The 23161-nt window shown below is 33.4% G+C and overlaps 1 protein-coding gene across 30 annotated transcripts in view; it reads left to right on the forward strand.

Moving 5' to 3' along the window:
* Nucleotides 1-23161, forward strand: part of PDLIM5 (PDZ and LIM domain 5) — a 211660-nt gene that overhangs the window by 109642 nt on the left and 78857 nt on the right. For 11 of the 30 annotated variants that reach the window (XM_072810246.1, XM_072810248.1, XM_072810257.1 and 8 more), the window contains 2 exons: nt 14524-14566; nt 16494-16585. In XM_072810246.1, the coding sequence (XP_072666347.1) occupies nt 14524-14566; nt 16494-16585 (135 nt within the window). Of the gene's footprint in view, nt 1-14523; nt 14567-16166; nt 16600-19806; nt 19824-23161 lie in introns of all 30 variants that reach the window. The other 19 variants (XM_072810239.1, XM_072810245.1, XM_072810240.1 and 16 more) reach the window with 3 other exon arrangements.

Here is a 23161-nt window from a genome sequence, read left to right on the forward strand (position 1 = left end):
ACTTTTCAGAAGCAAATGTAGCCCACCTAGCCTAGGATTGTTGCTAGTTGAAAGAACTGTTTTATTTTTTTTTTTTTAAGATTTTATTTATTTATTCATGAGAGACACAGAGAGAGAGAGAGAGGCAGAGACATAGAGAGAGAAGCAAACTCCATTCAGGGAGCCTGATGTGTGACTGGATTCTGGGACTCCAGGGCTACACCCTGGGCCAAAGGCAGATGCTTAACCACTGAGCCAAAGAAGTGTTTAGAAGAAAAGAAGACTTTAGTTTCACTCTGGGGACTTAGGGATGAATGATTTGGAATGGGGTTATCTATCCCATTTCCCATTATCCCTAGTACATCCTCATTCTTATGGTAGCCAAGAACTGACATTTTCTGAAATTAGACTGGTGAGGTGGCTTTCAGAAAACAATATTGTGTGTAATGTTAAATTCTTCTCTCATAAAAGCCTGGAGCCTGGAAGAAGATGATAGTTGTCATTTATGTTCAGTTTTCATGTCATAAGAAATATTAAATACCATAACTGACACTATAATAGTGTCCATGTGGCAAGCATTGCTCTAAACACCTTACAGGCATTTTTTCATTGAGTTTTCATAATTACCCTTGATAAGAGAGATAAGTATTGTTACTGTTCTTATTTTACAAGTGAGGAAATAGAGAGCTTAAGTAACATACGCTTACTTTGTAATTTAATGTGTTTAGCCTAGCTTTTAACTTACTAGTAAGTTAAACAACTAGTAAATGGAGGAACTAGGATTAGAATCTAGGCGATCTGCTCTTAACTCTGGGAGGTACTGGACATTCTAAAGACTACACTATTTATCAAAGTGACCACACTATCTTAGATGAATTTTATTTTATTTATTTTATTTTATTTTTTTATTTCTTTATGATAGTCACACAGAGAGAGAGAGAGAGAGGCAGAGACATAGGCAGAGGGAGAAGCAGGCTCCATGCACTGGGAGCCTGACGTGGGACTCCATCCCGGGTCTCCAGGATCGTGCCCTGGGCCAAAGGCAGGCGCCAAACCACTGCGCCACCCAGGGATCCCTTAGATGAATTTTAAAATCTTTGAGGCCAGTGTTAGTGTTGGATTTATTTGCCAGTCTTTTCTGTGTCTCTTCCACCTTGTCATAGGTAATAATACATTCCCTAGGAGAAATAAAAGAATTAGCTAATATAGCCAGTCGATTTGGCCTTCTCCTAGGAAAGAACCCTGAAACAATGATACAGCTCCTGTGTGAACATCACCAAACAGCCCATTCCAGTTAGACAGCTCTAATTAAGTGAAAGTCCTTTTAATTAAAATCTCACTGTTGGTGTTCAGTTAGAACATTTTAGAAAAGCAGCCCAAAGAGTTAAATATCAGAATAGTTATGGAAGAAAAGAATCATTGTTATCTTAAAAGGAATCAGGAACTGTGATGCCAAAGCTATATAAGTAGTTTTCCATTTATTGTAAATAGTTTGCATTTTTTTAAGATCACAATATTGAGTACATTGTGTGTTTTTCTATTGACTGATTTCTGATCCTTTATGAGGTCCCAGGTCCTTCTATGAATCTAATAAAAAGAGGAAGTAAATATAGGAATCACCAATTCCTGTTCTTTAGAGATCTTTCAGCACCAACATAAGAGAGATATCAGATGAGACAATGTGTTTTTCTTTCACTAAAGAGCCTAATATATTTCACATTATTTGTCTTATGACTTAGGTATTAGTGTTTGGCTTTTCTAAGTTTTCACACATTTTCAAATAGGGAAAATCTCCACCAATTTATAGTAAGTACTTGCTAGAGGATGTCATTGTTGGAAAGTTACATATAGTAACCTATGGTTAGCATTTCTGTTCTTCTCAGTGATTATAAATTTGTCAAAAGCAAATTTAGTGAGATTGAACTCTACAGACATACCCTAGCCAAAGCCTGTGTTAATTATTGTTATTGTTATGTCTGTTCATTTTGTTCCTTTGAGGATATAATTGGATGCAGTGTTTTTCAAAAGTTAAAACTAGTTTAATATTGTTTCATGAATGGGCTGTTTCAGTTCTGTGAACCACTATTTGTGTGATAGCCATTGTGTTTATTATATCACCTGCCAACCTTCCAGACCTTTCTGTGCTCTCTGCCTTTGAGTAAAGATTAGTGTTTCTCAAACTGAAGTTTATTATGCATTTAGTTTTTTGAGTCAGGACCAGCATTTCCCCTCCCTACTTTTTTTGTTTTTTTAAATGAAACAGACTAGAACAGAATATATTTTAACAAATTGCACATGAAAATATGTTTTATTGGTTCATATTTGTACTAGGTAGGTCATGATATAAAATATATTTCTGACTGTGTATTGTGATTAAATGGTTTACAGTGGTGGTCTACACCACTTCTACTCACTTGGCAGTCCCTGGACACTGGTGTCAGTTTTAACTATTTGCTCCTGGTCTACAATAAGGTAAGTGCTGAAACTGAGAATAAGCATTTAGAAATTTTTGAAGCAATTTGACATTTGATCAGTGGATTTGTCCCATGGAAAGCTGTAGATCAATTTGGGTATTGCTGAACTTACATTATGAGTCAACTATGTTGTGAGTTGTGTGCTGTTATGAAGCAGTATTCAAGGGTCATGTTCTAATATATTAGATTCAAACAGTGGTGGAGGGAATTCTCTCAGGACAATAAGCTTGCCTTTTGGTAAAATAGGTAAAATGTGTTGTTAATTTGCTACAGTTTTGGATTTTCTTCCTTCCATATCAGAGGTATTAGGATAGAGAATATAATTTGTAAGATTTTATATCATCCCTTTGTTAAAAGTAATACTTTAACATTGGGAATTCTAATGTAGCCTAAATTTCACAACAAAGTCCATTATATAATTAATCAGAAATAGAAGCAATACTGTTTTACCTTACAGACAAAATTCAGTATCTATAAACAAAACTAAAGTTTCTTAATAAATGTTAGTAAATTGAACACCAATAAAAAATAAATTAAAAAAAAAGTTTCTTAATAAAGGAAAAATTGAATGCATTTCAGCCCTTTCTATGTGATAGTCTATTGTGGTAGTTATATGCTAATCACAAATAATAAAAGAATGAACAAATTCATTTATTCATTTTATTTATTTATTTATTTGTTTACTTACTTATGATTTTATTTATTTATTTGTGAGAGACAGAGAGAGAGAGAGGCAGAGACATACATAGGCAGAGAGAGAAGCAGGCTCCCTGTGGGGGGCCTGATGCGGAACTTGATCCCAGGACCCCAGGATCACAACCTGAGCCTAAGATAGACACTCAACCACTGAACCACCCAGGTGCCCCTATTTTATTTTTAAGTAGGCTCCACACCCAGCCTGGAACTTAGTGTGGGGCTTGAACTCATGACCCTGAGATCAAGACCTGCGCTGAGATCAAGAGTTGGATGCTTAACTAACTGAGCCACTCAGGCACTCCAAAATGAACAAATATTTTAATGTTTTCTGGCTTTAAATTTTCCTTTTTTGATTTAGATATTATATTGAATACTTTGACCTAATTTAACGAGATTCAATGATGATGATATTGGACAGGATTCTACAGTGAACTGATAAGTGTGAAATTAGAGTCTCATCTTAATTGAATAAGGATAGACTGATTTATCTATGGCTAAAATAGTCGCATTTGATCATTAATTTTTAAATTCCTGGACTCTGAGTAACTACCTCCAGATTTTTAAAAGACCTAAACATATCCCAAATTATTTTTTGAGGGTTAAATAAGTGGAAAAACATAAGTTGAGACTATAAAGAATGAAAAGTTTTCATTCCTGTGCTCTCCACAGACAGCAGACTGACTTTGTTTTCCTAATAAGGCTGCGCTAAATACTGGAATGCTTGTCCTTTTGAATTTTATTGAAATACCTAAAAATACCCACTTTACAAAAAAAGTTTGTAATTTAATGTGTTTAGCCTAGACAAAAATAGAAAAAGAGATGTATCTGGAAAAAGTTACTGGCAAAATTGTGCCTCTGATATTAGTATAGGACAGAGAGCATATAAATGTGAACTTCAAAAAACATTCTCTTACACTTTGGATGTATGAAGAACAAATTAGGTATTTTGCTATCTTCTATTTGTGTTTTATCTCAATATATTTAAGATTTTAGGCAAGTTTCAGTCCCTCTTCCCCTTCTTTTATGGTTAGTAAGTAGGCTTATACGGTTCAAACATATATACAGGGTAATTTATTGCTCAACACTGTATTTAGATTTAATCTTCTTTAATTTCAGATGTGGATTTAACTTTCTTACAAAAATGAAGTGCTGTGATTAAGGATACTTGTTCCTCTCACTTAGAGTATAAGACCAGGTTCTTATATTGGCATAAAGTAGCTTATGTGCTCTAGCTCCCACTTCTCTCTCTGGCTGTGCCTCTCACTGACCTCCCAGCTTTCCTAGCTCCTGTGCCTCACTGGCACATTCTTACCTTAGAGACTTTACACTTGCTATTTGGTTGACCTTGATTTCTCTACTTCAGGTCTCTGCTCAGATTTCATCTTAATAGAGAGGTCTTCTCTGACTCTTTTATATAAGATAACATATCCCTTTCCTGTCTTGCTTTACTAGACTCTGTTTTGCTTATTACCATGTGATATACTTGTTTTTAGTCTGCTTCCCCTCAAAGTAGGTAGTTTGTTTCATTCATTACTCTTGCCCCACTGCCCTACAACAACTTGGTGTGTTAGGGGCTCAGTGAGTATTTGTAGAATTTTTTTTAAGGTTTTATTTATTTATTCATCAGAGACAGAGAGAGAGAGCGAGAGCGAGAGAGAGAGAGAGAGAGACACGCAGAGACATAGGCAGAGGGAGAAGCAGGTTCCACGCAGGGGGCCAGATGCGGGACTTGAGCCTGGATCCTGGGATCATGACCTGGGCCAAAGGCAGGTGCTAAACCACTGAGCCACCCAGCTGTCCCTGTAGAAGTAATTAATAAATTAATGAAATTAAGGAAATTATAACGCAGGTATTGCCCTTGAACTTGAAGTGACATTGGGTATAAGACATATTGGTCAGGAATGAGAAGGTGCTTGGTTAAAATAACTTATGGTAATATATAAGGCCATACTAATAACAAATCTGGTGGTTAATGGGAACTGGATTCTGTCCATAACATAAAGGTGCGTGTGTGTGTGTGTGTGTGTGTGTGTGTGTGTGTGTATTTGTTTATAAAAAAATAAAGCTGATTCAAAAAGAATTGAACACTATCAAAAATGTATTATTAGGTGACTTAGGTATGTATGTGGGTATATTTATGGATGTAGGTATATATTTAGTTACCCAGTATATATGAATATCTAGCCAAAACCTAATTAAAAGGAACCATCATGATTATTTCTATAATCTTACATGCTCAGCATGCACTAGTGTGTCACAGGGCACAAATCAAACCTGTAGCCTGATTCATTCTGGATTATTGGTAGTATATCACCCTTGATAACTATAATGGGGACTATGATACCTGTTCCTTTATTTTCTCAAGATTGTGAAGAGGAAACAGAAACATGTAATTCATAACATACACACAGGAATGTCTTGTGATGTGGTATCTTGGGATCTACGTGGCCACTAACTTCAGAAGCTGGTTGCAATTTTAAGTAAAACACTCAGTTTAGCACCATAGATGATAATCATTATGGAACCTGCTGGAAAATGAAGTTATTTTAGAATTCTTATTGCTATGGGGAAGATATTCTGCTTATCTAGAAAAAAATATGGAAGAATAGATTAAAGGCTCCATAATACCGAGGTTTAGAGCTGCTTATAGAGAATATCGAAAACTTGCATTCAGTTCTCAGTTCTGCCTTTTTCAAATTCTAAATTGTGGTCAAATAATTTAACTCATTTGAGCTTCTCTTCCTGTATTAAAATGAGAACAGTATTACTCTCTCAAGAAAAATAGGTGATATAATTTATATAATGGGCCAAGTGAAATGATTGGCATATACTCAACAAGTGATATTTTTTCATCCATTTCTAGTTTGTTGTTTTCTCTTGAAACTTATCCTGGTAGATAATTTGGTTTGATTATAACAGTATATAATAAGAAAAATAATTTCTATAACTCAAGGGTCAGATCTTCTGTATAAGGAGTAGGAAAGTAGTCTCTATCACTGCTGACTCTGTGTCAGTCACAAAGGTGTATGACATTCGTGATCTCATTTTATCCTCAAAACAATTCCTCAAGGAAAGATTATTATCCTTGTTGTATCAACAAAGAAACTGTAGAGTTAGCTAATTTATTTTTTTGGTAACCTAGACTTGCAACCTTCATTTACCTATTTCTCCTATTTCTCAAAGAATTCCTCTCTATTAACAAAGAGCTTGGTAAGAGAAATGAAAGATAGGTTCTCTCAGTCTTTTTAGGGCTCTAAGCTTTTCCTAAAGGGAAGAAAAAAGTAAGTAAATTTATGAATTGTGCCTGCTTTTATACTACTTTTCTCCTACTCTCCATCATCTGGTGCTTATCATAAGAGTTTTCCTGAAGCATTAGTTTTATATGCATGGCTATAAGTCTCTGAAAATCCAGTTATGCATATAGTTTGTCATTGATGCCTACTTTCCTAATATGAATGAATGTTAACCACATTTGTTATTTAAGAGTATCTTAATAGTATCATTGAAAGAGCCAGAAAGATGTAGATGTATCAATGGAACTCCTGAATTTTCACAAGTAGATTATTTACTTTACAAATCCTATTATTTTTATATTAGCAATCAAGGACTATGTTGATAAAAATATTTTTTTTCTTACTGATTGGAGCTAGAAGAAAGTATATATTAAATAGAAGTGATTAGCATTGTGCCCAAAGAAAGCTATAAACCAGTAGGTTTTCAGAGAATGCAACTCTGTCATTAATTGCTTGTTTATATCAATGTTGAAAGTATTACTGTCCATTCCTAATATGAAATAAAGTATAGAGTTTTGTGGACAAGAATGAGAAAGAAGGAATTTACCCCTTTCTGCTTCTCTCACAGAATGCATAGTTCATCCTTGTTAGTTAACTCTCTTAGAATTAAAAAAATACATATTATTAATAGTTCATTCACAATATATAGCAGAAAATGAGAGAGGTTTTTATTAACCCTTATCATGTATTAGCAAATAAACTGAAGTACTGAGTAGTGGAGTTAAAAATAGTGCCTAAAATATCATCTTAATCCAATAACATTAACCCCGTCTCTTCACCAAGCTTCATCAATGCCATGTGGTGTGAATTTTATTTGAGCTGGTGATTTGGAAGTTTAGGTTGGGTCATTCAGTTGCAAGTAATACCAAAGTTCGAGATAGAGGGGTTAAAAGGAATTGACAAGTAGTGCCCAGCAACCACAGAAAGATTGATGAGGTGCTAAGCTCTCATATTTTTATTCATGTCAGTGTCTGAAGAAATTGTAACTAAGATTTTTTTATTATGCAGAATAATTGTGAGGCTTACAGTCCAAAAGAGCCATGTTCATATAGGATTATTTCCAGAAGGTTTGTTATAATGAAAACCATAAAATGATCTAAACCAGAGGTTGACCAGATTTAGCCCCCATCCTGTTCTTATGAATAAAGTTCTATTGGAACGTAGGCATGCCCACTTATTTACACTTGTCATTCTTCTTGTTCTAATGATAGAACCTTTAAGCATTAAATTGAGAGCCTATGACCCACAAAAACTAAAGTATTGACCATCTGGCCCCTTACAGTAAAGTTTAACATTTCTTAATAGTGGGGCATATAAAATAGATTCCTTATTTAAAATTTCTACTGAAATAGTATTTTCCCTGTAAAAGAATTTTACCTATAATAAGAATACATTAGCCTGGACTTTGAAGTTCCTTTTATTTAAACTTGAACATATCTAAAATATTACACAATTTCTTTAACAGTCTTTTTGATAGAAGTTCTTTTATAAATACTAGTTAGAAAAATATGTTTTTTTCCCCTTCAGTGTTCTGAGGTTATTTTGAGTATGGACATGAGGCAGAATGGACAGATGAAAAATGTTTAAAAATGTTTTTATGGTAATAAATGTTAAGTAGAAAAAATAAATTTCTTCCATTAGAATCAGGTAGAATAATGTGAAATTTTGCATTTATCACTATATGAAACTGTCTTATTTATTGACTTATTATCTACCTCCTTCATTAGAATGTAGATTTGAGGCAGGAACCTTCTTTGCCTTGTTTGCTACTATATTCCCCTGGCTGGAACAGTGCCTGCGCCTCAATAAATATTGATTAATGGACAGATGAAAGGATAATCTCAAGTGAAAGATGACATGTAACATATAAAACTGTCACCAAAACTAGTTATTCAAATTGATCAGTATTCAGTTTACATTTCTGAAGATCTTAATAGCATCAAATTTGTGAACTTCAACCATAAAAATTAAAGCAGCATAGCATGAGAAGAAGAAATATTTGTTAATCTCTTGGTTCCTGCTGGGTGAGATGGATATATTAGAGGGAGAAAAATGGGGACATTGGCATTAAACTTGGCATTAGGAGTCCAAATTATTTAACATTTCTGAGCTTTATTTCTGAAATTAAGTATTGTATTGTATATAAGGCCTTAATTCAATGTTGAGCTCCTAGTAAGACCCCGGTAAATGGTAATGTAATGTAATGCTGATGCTATCATTATTTGTATAATGGGAAATATTTTATCACTTTAAATTTAGCTTAATGTTTCCTTGTCTATTCTCCCCCCACCTCTGAACTCCTGCCGTGCCCCCAAATAGTGTGCCATGCAGGTCAGGCAAGCTCAGTAGAAGTCTTTTCCTTCTTTCCTCCCTGTCTTGGTCTCTCCTCCTCCTGCCCTCTGTTCTTCTGTGGCTTGATTTAGAATTGGTTGAGTTTCTTCTCAAACCTCATCAACTGCTATGACCATCTGAGAAGGATCTTAGAACAAAAGCCCTTCATCCTTACGTGTGGAATCAGAGCCTCTCCCAGTCTCAAGCCAAGCCCAAGCAGAGGGGGTCCCAGCCACTCAGATGGACTAGAGCAATCCCCTTGCTTCTCTTTTCTTACCTTCTTTTTCTCATTGTTCAAAGTATGTCCAGCTTTGGGTTCTTTTTCCCTTTTGATAGGAATAAAAGATACTATGTTAGTCCCCATGGTAAGATAAAGAAGATGCAGAGCGGGAGAGAAATTGAGAGTGAGACTGTATGTATGAGTGCATGTGTATGTGGTGAACACAATATTTTATAAGCCAAAAGGTGTTATGATATAACTTTTTTGTACTTTTATTTATAGAAAATTTAATCCTTACAGATTCTCAAGTCTTTTAGAAAAAATCATAAATACATTGCCCTAAGTGGTTTAAATGTTTAAGGTTTGAATTTACAGTAGACTGACTGGAACTACAATAAAATATGGAGGAATTGTTTAAGGAGACATCCCTCTGCACAGTTGAGTGCTCACTTTTTTCCCCTCTGGAGTTGCTTTGTTATTGCAAATTGACAACTTTGCAATTAAAGTGATTAATGATGTACCCTAGTGTTTACGGGTCTTGAGGTCAGTGAGTCCAAAGATGGCCATGTTGTGGGAAACTTAGATAGAGCTCATCTCACAGAAAAGGAACTTAAAAATCCTTCTGTTTTCTGTATGATTGTTTATGAGTTAGGTATATTAGATATGGTTGAAGGAGTCATTAAGACATTATGAGTAATGTGAATAATCTTTATCAGTCTAGTTCTGTTGCTTAATTCCTCATTCTTAAATACCAATGTGAGCATTCGTTGGCTACTTTTTAAGCTGAAAGCACATTATTTTATAAAGCAGTATTATAAAAATCCATTAATTCATTATATAACTTAAATATAATACCATTCATTGGGTGTTCATAAGATGCAGTTTTGTTTGATTCCTTTGAATCTAATTCCTGATAGAGCTATTGCTTATTTATAGCATTATTTTTCCTATACATCATTATAACCAGGGCATCACAATTTTAGTCTCTAATAAAATCCATTATAACATAGAGGTCTTTGAACTGTTTAGCCAGAAGTTTTGAAACTGGTTGCAGTGTACCCAGGATTTTTATTTTGGATGCTGCTCTTAGAAAAATCAATCACCTTTCAAAATAGATTGTTGTAGCCACACTGATGGCTTTGTTCTTTGAATTCCATGAGCCTGAGGATAGTATTGGGCCAATGCATCAGTCTCTCACCATCATGGCTTACTCCTGTACAGTGGCTTCACACTAAGAGAACAGAGAACAATAAGCAAATTGTTGAGCCCATGGCACTAAGCCATTGCCAGGATCTCTGCTGGTTTGAAACACACACTACACAAAAGTGACTTGTGGTGATCACTGCAGTTGAAAGGGAGATATAAAAAATAAAAAAAAATAAAAAAAAAAAGAAAGGGAGATATATTATCCCATTGTGTATTTCCCAGGATTTAAAGGGGAAAATGTAGATGTAATTTTTAATAACTTTACATTAGTTTTAAAAACTGCTTATCTATTTAAAAATCTTTTAAAAATGATTCACTTTTAAGTAATTTCTGACATTTCTAAAGTAAGGGTGTAAATGCTGGGTATAATGTGTTTACTTTTTTTGAAAGATGACTGTAAAAATCTTAATTCTGAGAAATAGTTTTTATTATTCAGTAATTCAAAATATTATTCAAATACTTGTTAGGATTTTCTCCTATGGGAATATAGGAAACACGTATTTCAGCTTGGTGAGGGAAATGAGATTTTCCTTTCTAAAACATTGATTATGCTCATAATCTTTGAGTATCTTACTTATTAAACACAGTTGAAGAAATCAATAGTTTGATAAAGAAACTATTTGATATAACGAAAAGTTTCGAAGATTGTATGGATTAAAATATTTATTTTCTTTCATTTCAGCCACTTGTAGGAGACTTAAGTAAACATTTCAGATTTACAGAGGTTTACTTTCTTTACTGTTTCTTTAAAATAGCATTTTCTGGAGGGTTTTTCCCCCTAACTCCAGTTTTAAGAAAAAAGGTTTCCTAAATAAATAAGTATTCTAAATAGATGAGTATGTCATACTTCAAAGGGGTATGGACAACAATCTGCAGTTTTTTTCTTTAGGCATTTAAAGGCTCTAAGAAGTTCTGTGATTAACATGCTTATTTTTGTTTGTTTTGTTTTTTGTTTTTTGTTTTTTGTTTTTTGTTTTGCAGGCATCAACTTTAATAGGGGCTGACCTGTTTGGGGGGCTGGGAGTGTCCCCTGATCCCCTTTCTGTTCTTGTTGGGAGGGACGTGTCACTGGGATTATCTGAAACCAAGATGAAAAAAAAAAAAAAAAATGAAACCAAGATGAACCATCAACTAGGGAGCTGCGACCACCCTCCACAGCCTCTGCCCCGCAGCAGTTAACATGCTTATATAACTTTTAAGTTTCCCAGATATCTTTGGTAACAGAACCTCTTTTTTTGTTTTGTTCTTTGAAAAGTAGTTTTCCATGAAATATACTTTGAGAAATAGTCTTACTTGCCATAAAAAAACACATGTACATTTTATAAAACAGAAAACACACAAAAGAGAAAAAGCAAATACTATTTGTAGAGAGCCTTTACTAAAATGTTAGTCTATTTCCATCTGCTTTTTTTCATGCATTGACCATGCTGGATATGCTTTTTTATCTCTTTTCTTTTCAACTGAATATCATAAAGTAAGCATGTTATCATGCAGTTCAGGATTCTTTCAAAAAATGATTTTACTCATTGGATGTTTCACCATATGGTTATATTGCAATTAACCATTTCCTCATTGTTTATTTAATTGGTTGTTTCCAATTTTTCAATATTATAAGTTACACTGTAGTTAATAAATATACATAAAGTCCTTTCCACATATCAGATTATTTCCTTATGATATATTCCCAGAAGTTGATCATTATCTCAAAGGGCACGGGCTTTCTTCAGGGCTTTTTACAAATACATGGCAAATTATTTTTCAAGAGAGTTGTGTTAATATATAGTTTTTCCAGCAATGTGTAGTCTCTCAAACATTATGTATTAACATTAAAAAAAATCTCTACACACGAGAGCAAAAGGTGGAAAGGTGGTATATCTTTTTATTTTGTTATTTTATAATAGTAAAAATTGGATTTTTAAAGCTGTTTATTAATTTTGCTGTTCATTAATTTTATAGATTTCATTTGTCATGTATTTTAATTTTTCAAACCACAATAGTTTTAGTGTCCTAAGAGTATGTAATTATACTTAAATATACACTTAAATAAAAAATACATTTAAATATAAGTACACTTAAATATTGATCTTTTAAAATGTAACTAATGCATGTTATAGGTACATATATACTGTGTGTGTTAAAATGTTTTTCCAAATATTTTTAATGACAGCAGTTTGACTTCTCTTCACTCCAAAAAGCAAAACGACACTCTAAAATGAGGGCCATTTTAAGTACAATGGTTAAAAAATTACATGGCTTAAATGAATACCTGCATGTCGTGTGACAGAGTAACTTTAAAGGAAATCTAAGTTTTAATGATTTTATGACTCATTTGGTGGTTATTTAAATAATTAAGCTCAAGGAACTAATTTTTATTGCATCTAGTGTCAACTACTTTGTTTGACATTTCATTATAAGTAAGTATTTTTTCCTTACAAAATGATGTTTGTGTTTTTAATGTGTAGTGGACCCAATTCTGGAATTTTGAAGATGTGTTATCCATTTTTTTTTCTGTCATACTTCAGGTAGTTGCACTTGTGAAATTTTATCAGAAGGCAAGCAGGGCTAACAGATTCAGGTTTCAGGTTGTAAGTTCATTTGTGAATTCAAGATTTCAAAGCAGTATTTTTGCAGACTTTCAATACATAAAGTATTTTAGGACTCATTATTATTCTGTGCTTTCTCAACAAAAAAAGAGGTTGGATTCCAAAATTAAGTAAACTAACCATTCTGAGGTTCTTGTTATTGTTGCTAACGTTGGTTAAGAACGTGTTAACACCCTGAAAAAACTAAAGGATTGTTTTCATAGACATAGGATATATGCATTCTATTCTGTTTGGAAACTTGGTGACTGTTGAACATCCAGTTCTTTTTATAAATTGTTTATATGTTTCTAGAAGAGTTCCATACACCTTTAAGTGTCCAAATGAAAAAAAGAAACCATCCTATTATGGCAGACTTCCAATAATGTCTTGGGTGGTTTTAATAAGTAGATCCTCTGTGATTACATCTCATTGTGAAATTTCAATGAAAGGAAGATTCCACTGTTCTGTACTTGAACTTGTTTCCTTTGCTTATTATAATAATCCTAAAAGCTAAAGGAGAATTTGTCTATTTGAGAGTACACATGGAAAGTTACACAGCTTTGCAGAATATAATTCTATATTGTAGTAACCGAATGTTAGCATCCATTGTGGCCTCTCACTAGGTTAGTCAATTACTCAGTCAGTGCTTGCCCTAACTAATCAAATTAGTTGTTATTGGAAAATTTGGTTGCTGTTAAAAATGTTGATTAGAGTTCATTATTAAGTTATTCTCAGAGATCAAATATCCTATGCTACCTTCTTCCTTCCATTGGCGATCTGTTATCTAAGTAAAACAGTCTCATGGTTTGAACCTTTAAATTGTTACACTTATTATTTACCTACTAGGTTACATTTCTTAAATTTTGCACTTGATGTCTTATCTGCAGCCTTGTGTTATAGGAGGAGTCACATTGCTTCTGGCATGATTAAACATAATATGTACCTTAATACTGGGTAGTCTTTAAATTATTAGAAGCTTTCCCAATCATTTAGTTACTATCCTTGGCTGCAGCTAGTATATTATAAAATAAAGAACTGTCAGCCAGCTATATCCTAGTAATTTACTTACTCTAAACTTTGAAATACGTCAAGTAAAAAATGGGGATAAGGGTAGTTGCTATTTTGGTTATTTGTCATGGTTATATGCAATAATTGCTTCAAATAAATTATTGTCACTATTAGTCCATGCTAACCAAAGGGACAGTGATAATACAAAAAAGCATATATTGAAAATACTTAATTTGAATTTGGAAATGGTTCTGTATTCATGGAATTTTGCCCTTCTTCCCTTGTTCTCTCCTTTGCCACACTCATTACTGATGACCTATTACATGCAGGCAACAGTACTGATACAAAGAGACAAATGGAAGATGGTTATTTCGTTCACTGAAAATATAGCCTAAAGAAGAATTTACAGTTGAGTTTTACCATAACAAATATATTACCTGGCATAAGCATTTAAGAACATAAATTCCAAATAAATACTCATTTGGTGACTCAGTTCAACCAGAATTTATTCAGTATCTTCATACAGTATCTTACAGTGTGTAAGGGTATAGGTACTTGTAGCATTTGAGTTACATGAATTAATTAGTAGATGATGAATAGTCAAGACTATGAATTATGAAACTATAAATTCTGATTATTTAATATATTAAGGTATATACTAATAATTCCATTAATAAGATATTTACAAAAATTTATATTTTTTTCTCTTTTTCTTTATTTTTTTTTCCCTTTAGGGCATCTGCCACACCCAAGCCTGAGCCAGTTCCCGTTCAAAAGGTGTGTTTCTTATCTGGTATCACTAGGTACCACTTGATAGTCCCTCCTGAATCACTGCCATTTCCATTCTTATCTTAGGACATACTGACAATTAATAGTTTCAATACAGTTTTCCTTATGATTCTTTTCTTTTAAAGATTGGTGGTGGTGCAGGGGGGAGATGGAAATCAACACATACATAATTAACATCTGTAATTATACCAGTGTTATTAAAACATGATTTCCAGTGCCATTTAGTATCTAACTAATGTCCTTTTTTTTTTTTTTTTTTACATTCACATTCAAATTGCCTATCTTTATTCACATATTTTACAGAGAATAAATAAGTGGTTACTAAAAATGAGTACCTCAAGTCTTTGGTAACATTTTATTAGTGATAGTAATAAGTTTTTAATTACATTTTCAGAATATCCTGGATTCAGTTATTGGCAACTATGTTTTTTCTCTCATATACATCCTCAAATTGTCCCAAACCGTTTTTCATATACACCTGGCTTATACTTTGGGGGATTTTCTCCTTAATTTTGTTTGTGCCTTTCCAGTGAATTACTTATATTGATTTGCTGAGACATTAAGTTACTTTGTCTCCCTCAATTAGCTTTATTATTTCTACAAGATTAATTTAGATCACTTATTTTTTGTTTTTAATTAAACATAATAGGGCCACCATTGTAAGTTTTTAAAAGAATTTTTCTTTTGGAATGGTAGGATGAGTAGGAATTTGTTCTTGAATGTCACAGAAGCTTAACTTGTTTTTGTTTTTTAAACTTCACACTTTCTTTGGGATAGAGACTTGCAAACATAAATTATGTTAATTTTAGGAAGAATTGACTTTTCTTAGTTAAATTTTCTTTGACAAATGGAAATAAAGAAACCTCTAAGATCGTTTTTTTTTTTTTTTTCCTTATGTAACTATTAACTATTTATCTTGGAAAAGGGAAAGAATTTTATTCCATCTCCAAATAATATCTCAAAACATTCCAGAGAAACAGGTGGATTGTTGAGATTTTTACTTTTAAGTTGTATCTTCATTCAAAATAATTCATTAGAATGTGCACATTTCTGAGTTAGATGAAAATGATTTTATTCTCTCTGTTTTAAATTTTTTTAAATGGAAGACTTGGAAATGTGCTGTTTTTTCCTCATGATTTAAATAATTGTACTCTGTAGAGTAAGCTGTTTGAAAGATGAAATTGTAATCAAGACTGGATATTTTAAAATAAATGTTTTTGTTAATGATATTTTGTTTATTGTGGGGTATTTAAAATTTTTTCCTTTTGGAAAATTAAAGTGTCTGTTGACACTTATGATGGCATTTAGGCTTTTTGATAGTTTTCCTATTCTAGTTACTAAATATTTTGAAACTTTTTTTATTTTTATTAAAAAAAATACGCTCATTGTTTGCATCTGTGGTATGCATGTTGGAACCAGTTGGCATGCATGTTATACTCATTTTTTTTTTAATCTAGAAACAAGTAAAGTTTGGGCTGCTAACATGATTGTGTTTGTCTTTTTAAAAACTAGCTGTGTGTTCTTTTCAATGAATCTATTTTGCATGTATTTGGTGTGTTTTGTGTATGTTTATTTTTATTTTACATAGGGAGAACCTAAAGAAGTAGTTAAACCTGTGCCCATTACATCTCCTGCTGTGTCCAAAGTCACATCCACATCCAACATGGCCTACAATAAGGCACCACGACCCTTTGGTTCTGTGTCTTCACCAAAAGTTACATCCATCCCATCACCATCGTCCGCCTTCACCCCAGCCCATGCGACCATTTCATCACATGCTTCCCCTCCACCCGTGGCTGCTGTCACTCCTCCCTCATTTGCTGCATCTGGACTGCATGCTAATGCCAATCTTAGTGCTGACCAGCATTCATCTGCACTGAGCGCTGGTAAACCTGCAGTTAATGTCCCACGGCAGCCCGCAGTCACCAGCGTGTGTTCCGAGACTGCTCAGGAGCTAGCAGAGGGGCAGAGAAGAGGATCCCAGGGTGACAGTAAACAGCAAAATGGGTAGGTGGCCAAGGGTGCTTTCTGCTCTTCTAAAAACTCTTCTTTCAGGCGATTTCCAGGAAATCATTTACATCCCCCCCAAATCAGCTGTTCTTTGAAGGAAGGGAGATGAAGTTTTTATTTGCTTCATTAACATGTAGCTTTATATTATATACATACAGCACTTGCTGCAAGGCAATTATAGGTTAATCAAAACCTAAGTATGTATTTTGACATGTTATGAACCGTGTAACATACTCTGTACCTCTTTCTCCAAGTCCTGGCATAACATGGAGCAGCTGGCAGTTATAATGCAAGGCAGATCTTGAATCTTTCTTTCTCATTTTTTCCATCCTTTTATTAGTCACCAAAAGTTTAAACAGAGTTGTGTCAGCTTATGTATCTCACCCTAAGAAGAGAGGAAATGAGGAGCTTGTAAGAAGCTTTTTTTCTAGGAAGTAGTCTTAAGACAGAAAGCAAATTTAGTTTTGACTCATGTCTATGTATGATGCACTAGCTTAGGTCAGATAGCCAGCAACATTCTTTTCAGATAAGCTTAAGCTAGAATTTAGTCTGTAAAAGCAAACAGTAATGACAGAACAACAGCATCAAGGGATGCTTCACAAACAGAAGCACAGACATTGTAAAAGTTTTTCTAAAATAGATGGATTTACAGAAGTGGACACTGAATATACGATGCCAGTGGAAGTTTTGGAAAATCTGTTCCTTATGATTTTTTTCTTTTTTGAGGCATTTAAAAAAATTGAAGTGCATTTTCAGCAGCTTCCATTTATACATGGTCATTTTACTCTGTTTGGAATTCAGTGACTATACTTGAAGCCAAAGTCATTTTTATGATATGATTTTGATCAGATTTATTGTTACAAAAATGTACTTTAAAAGGAAAACAAAGGGAAATCATCTGCATATATGATGGTTTTAGTAATGCCAGTTCCCAGGAAAATATAATTAAAATAATTGCGTGGATAGGTCCTTTCTGAGATAATCCCTTCCGAATTTTAATTCATGTAATGAAGGGCCTGTGCTTTCTGTAGCAATGCTGCCATGGCAACTTTGGGGCTTTGAAAAAGACGGTGGCAGGGCTCCAGGCTGCTGCTGAGAGAAAGAGCAGGAGGTCTGGAAGAACCGCTACTGGTCCGAACATATGGTTTTTGTGGTTGTGGGTGGCTTTTTAAAGTTTTGACATATGTATTGAGGAAAATTAGTGTCCTTCAAAGAATGTTATTTCTTCTTTTATTTGTGGAAGAGAAATAGTATGTAGTGTTGAGATGTGTTTGGTTGTATTTTTTTATATGTCTATTTTAAGATAATAGATTTTAAAGAAATCAAAGTAGATATTCTGAAAAGAAAGATGCTGCCTGTCAACTTGTTGATCCCATAGAAAACTACAAGCAGAAGTTTATTATGTTTATTAAACTCCAGTTTCAGTATTAAAAAGTCCACTGGAAAAAGTGTCTGAACAAACATATTTCTCCTTACTAACATTTCTTGAAATTTTATAAGATAATCATTGTCTTTTTTTTTTAAAGAAAAAAAAATCCATCTACTTTACTGATTCATATAAGGTAGTCTTTTTTTTTTTTTTAAGATTTTATTTCTTTATTTGAGACAGAGAGAGAGAGAGAGAGAGAGAGGCAGGCAGAGACACAGGCAGAGGGAGAAGCAGGCTCCATGCAGGATGCAGGGAGCCGGATGTGGGACTTGATCCCCGGATTCCAGGACCACGCCCTGAGCCCAAGGCACCAGGACCACGCCCTGAGCCCAAGGCACGCACTAAACCGCTGCGCCACCCAGGGATCCCCGATAGTCTTCTTAATAGAAACTTATAGAGGTAAAAGTAAATTCAGGTTATGGAAAAGTATTACATTTAAAACATGAAAATATGAATATAAATCTTAAATTTGTGTTTTATAAGTACAACTTTGACTAAACTTAAAATGATTTAAAGCTTATTGTTTTCAAATTGAAACTGTAGGCAGTGGTGTAGTAATAGGGCCTCAATGATGGTTTTTTAATCAGTGGACATGTGATTACTGGGCATGTGCCTGTATCCAGACCTGTGCAAGAGTGAGGAGAAAAGGGATTATTACATTTTTGCATCATTAACAAGAAAGTTATGGCTTCACATTTGTAAACTGGGTATAGATTGCTTTCAAATGTTGTCCAGATGTTAGGACAATGAAAACTTGATTACTCTGAAAACAAAATGTGGTGCCTTTGAAATTCTAAGATGAATTTGCAGTTGCCATTTCTCTTACTACATTAAAGAAATCAAAAATAAATCACACACTTTACTAGTTAATAATGTGTCATTTTGAAGAGTAGATGTTTTGTGGTATTGATGAATTCATTTCCTTCATCAGGTATCAAACTGTTTTCTGAAATCATTGTCAGACTATTTACTAATTACGTGATTAGTACATTTTTCATATTTTTATAATATTACAAAAGATCTACAACAAAACTCTTTCAAAGTTGAGAGTTGTTACTTTTTATTAATTATATTTTTATTTTAAAAATAACATATGCCAGTAACTAAAAATTAAGATTTCAAGAGGGTATAAAGCTAAATTCTTAAGTTGTTTTTTTCCTCAAAGCAGCAAGATTATTAGTCTTTACGTGATTTAAAGTAACTGGCTAATTTGCCAAATTGATAGGTGTCTCACCCAAATTTATACAGGATTAATAAACATAAGACACAGTAAGTGTTTATTCATTATGCATTACTACTGAGAGATTTTAACTCATTATAAGGTATGATGAAATCTATAATTATGTTGATAGTTTTAGAATATTTCTTAAAGATACAACGTAAGTGTATCTTGTTTCTTATGAAAAATAATGAACAAGGCACTTTATGAAATTTTTAATCTTTCTTCTGCATATACAAATTCTTGATCTTAACTTGCTGTTTTCCTTACTCCTCTCCCTCTTTACTCTACTTAGAACAAAATGGGACTTTATATTCCAAACCAGAAGGAAAGCTATTTTGCATCAAGTAGTTTAAATAATTTACCTTTTCCCTTTCTATATGCCCTTGCATTATAATATGCCACTGCTTTCAAGAGGTAAGTCTTTCATGTATCCTTTATTAATTTAAATTTTGTTGGACTGCAATTTCTTCTAACAGTTCCAATATGTTCTTTTGAAGAACCTGGCCTTGGGAGATAGAAAATATGATGATATGGTAGTAATATTTTTAAATGCTTTTCTCTTTACAGAAAACACAAGTGACAAAGTTAGTATCCACATTACTGGAGAGGAAATATGGTGATTTATATATGAGTAAACAGCATGAATGTGTCTCATTTTTGCAAAATTAAGTTATATTTTGCAAAGCAGCTGTCATTTATAAAAACATTTATTAGTGTTTTCACTAAGTTTGGTTTGCATTGCTATGTTGTAATGAATTGCTTTATGGTAATAAATAATAGTATTTAACTTTTGTCATAAAGTACATGTGGGGTTTGCTGTGTAGTGGTTTATAAGACATAATGCTTGGGGAAATGCAATTTGTGTCAGTCGAGACTATTAGGAGACAAAGAGAAAGATACAAAAGAAAGCATAAACATATATGGCACTAGTAAATAACATATGAAACTGAATTGTTTTCCAAATCCATATAACAAACTGGTGTTTCCCAGGTAAAGTCTCTGAAGAACCGTTTTTATTTTTTTAAACAATGTTGCTAGAAGTTTTAGACCTCTACATGTACAGTTGTGTGTCACTGGATGATAATATACATACCTCTGAAATTAGTTAAGAGAGATAGTTACTGACTTATTAAATGTCATAGGTAGTTGGCATAGACATTGGGAAGCACTGTGGTATACCTTTAAAACCTTGCTTTTGTGTCTGTTTTTGTGTGTGTGTGTGTGTGTGTGTGTGTGTCTTGATGGTACACTGACTGGTGATTAACAGCCTTAAAAATAGTTAAAAATTACATTAGATAAGAAATTAATTTTGTGTTATGATCAGTATGAGCATGTGCTGCAATTTATCATCACAATGTAGGTTAGAATTGGAAATATGGATGGAATATTTAACTGTTTTAGACACACCTGAGAACTAATGATCAGGTATTAGAACAATTTTATTTTAGGCTGGGTGTGGTCCCACTAATTGAATAGTTCCATGTTATATACATGTAGGAATATAGCACCCAAGTATACTAGTGAAAGATCTCCAAGCCCTAATTTATTGTTTAAATTCTTTTTTTAAAATATTTTATTTATTTATTCATGACAGAAAGAGAGAGAGGCAGAGACACAGGCAGAGGGAGAAGCAGGCTCCACACAAAGAGCCCGATGTGGGATTCAATCCTGGGACTCCGGGATCATACCCTGAGCCGAAGGCAGACGCTCAACCGCTGAGCCACCCAGGCGTCCCTGTTTAAATTCTTATACACAAAGATTTTGGCTAGTTACTAGATTCCAGTGTAACAAACAATTTGACTTGTAAAGAGGAAAAATTGGGCCTTGGAAAAATAAATTTAAGCATTTTAAGTTAAATATATATATATTTTTTAATTCAAGGTTCAGATACATTAATTATTACTATCCATTGTCCTAGGTGTTTCTAAATGCATTATGTGATTTAATTCTCATTTGAACTTTGAAGTGAGAGGTTACTTAATTTTCTCATGTATCTTGTAAGTGTTTAAGATTCAAGCTTAGATTTTTTGAAGCCAGTTTGACATGCCTTCCTCTGCATCACCTGACTGTGACCCTGGCTTTTTTCTGTTACTTTGAATTTGCATTTATTTTTAAATGGGTTGAGGCAATATGAATGAATAATGTGCATAATCTACAGTTGGGTTTGATAGTAATTTTTTTTTATAAGTTAGGGGATCTAACCTAACAACAAATCTGTATTTGTATGGTTTTCAGAGTGCTTTCAAATATATTAAATGTATGCCCTTACCAGAAGTCTGAAAGAAAAAGAAATTGTAGTCCATTTCACTGTTCAGGAAAGAGAGGCTTCTGTAGATTGCCTGGGCACCTTGTCCTGGGCATAGGGCATGTGGGCAGCATAGCCAGGGTATGAGGCCAGGTCTTCTCATTGTCACATTGGCACAAATGCCTTCGCAGTGTATGATGTGCCATTCTACTTGGGCACATTTTCTGAAATGCTTGAAAGTATTTGTTCCATATATACAAATTGACATCTTTAGGTTGAAACCAATCAGATATCCACTTGTTGCCACTCATTACACTGTAGAATGTTTCCCTTCCATCTTCATGTTGATTCAAAACTTTTCCCTTAGACTTAAAAATGCTTAAATATGTATCTAAAATTCTGTTTAGGTTAGGTTATTTTGAAAAATTCTCTGCTATTTAAAATAACAATGAAGCAGAAAGCTTTGCATTGTGATTAGAGCAGAGTAAGTATCAGTAAATATTGAAGCAGAAAGCTTTGCATTGTGATTAGAGCAGAGTAAGTATCAGTAAATATTGAGATCAACTTACTCCTGCATCCCTCCCCGCCGTTCAGTGAAACTCGGCTCTCTGTAGAGTTTATGAAACTGACTTTGATATATAGGTAGGAAATACGGCTACAATGATACTGAGTAAGTATCAGTAAATATTGAGATCAACTTACTCCTGCATCCCTCCCCCCATTCAGTGAAACTCAGCTCTCTGTAGAGTTTATGAAACTGACTTTGATATATAGGTAGGAAATACGGCTACAATGAACAGTCTCAGCATTAAAACGGTAGGCAGTTTTTGTCACTGTGTTTATAATGAATTACTAGTTACTCTGACTAAACTTCATTTCAGGATTGATTCAGCAGTGTGTTGGCAAACTATGTAGTTTATACTTCAGTCATCTCTATCATAATGGTATATAAATACATTTGTTTTTAATGATTGAACAGTTAACAGGCTGTGTCAATGAATTTATATTTGAGATTTCCTTCTTCAGGTCGTATTATTCATGTAGTGCCTTTACTATATCACATCAGACATGCCTTTTTGGGTAATAATTAGGTCACTGATAATACAAAAGCATGAGTTCCTACAAATCAGCACTAAACTTACTGGGATTTGCTTGTGAATAAGAGTAGTAATGATGGACAGAGGAGAACATGAAAACTGAGTGGTAGCCCATTATTTATGATCCACTGTACTTCCTATATTCTCCATTATAATCACATTTTTAAAAAAATGAGAACAAAATCAAATAATATGTTATTTCTTTATAATATTTGATTCAGGATAATTTTTTTGGCTTTTTAGGTTTTTATCTTAATCTTAGTTAATACACAATGTTACGTTAATTTCAGGTATACAAATAGTGATTTGGAGAGTTATATTTTTATTTTAAGGATTCAGGATAATTTTTTATGAGATTATATTTGCTATTAATATATACTTCATATATTACAGTCTATTCTCCTCTGATTTTAAGCGATTCTAAAATGTTCTGTTTCTACACATTACATCTAACAATTATTTTATTCTCTGCCTTTTATTAGAAACATATAGGAATTTGGATACATACTAAAATAAATTTATATAAACCTAGAGATATTTTTAAATAGTGGATCTTTTTCTGTTAACAGTATAACAGAAT

Source organism: Canis lupus, chromosome 33, assembly GCF_048164855.1.
Source record: "Canis lupus baileyi chromosome 33, mCanLup2.hap1, whole genome shotgun sequence".
Taxonomy (NCBI): Eukaryota; Metazoa; Chordata; class Mammalia; order Carnivora; family Canidae; genus Canis; species Canis lupus.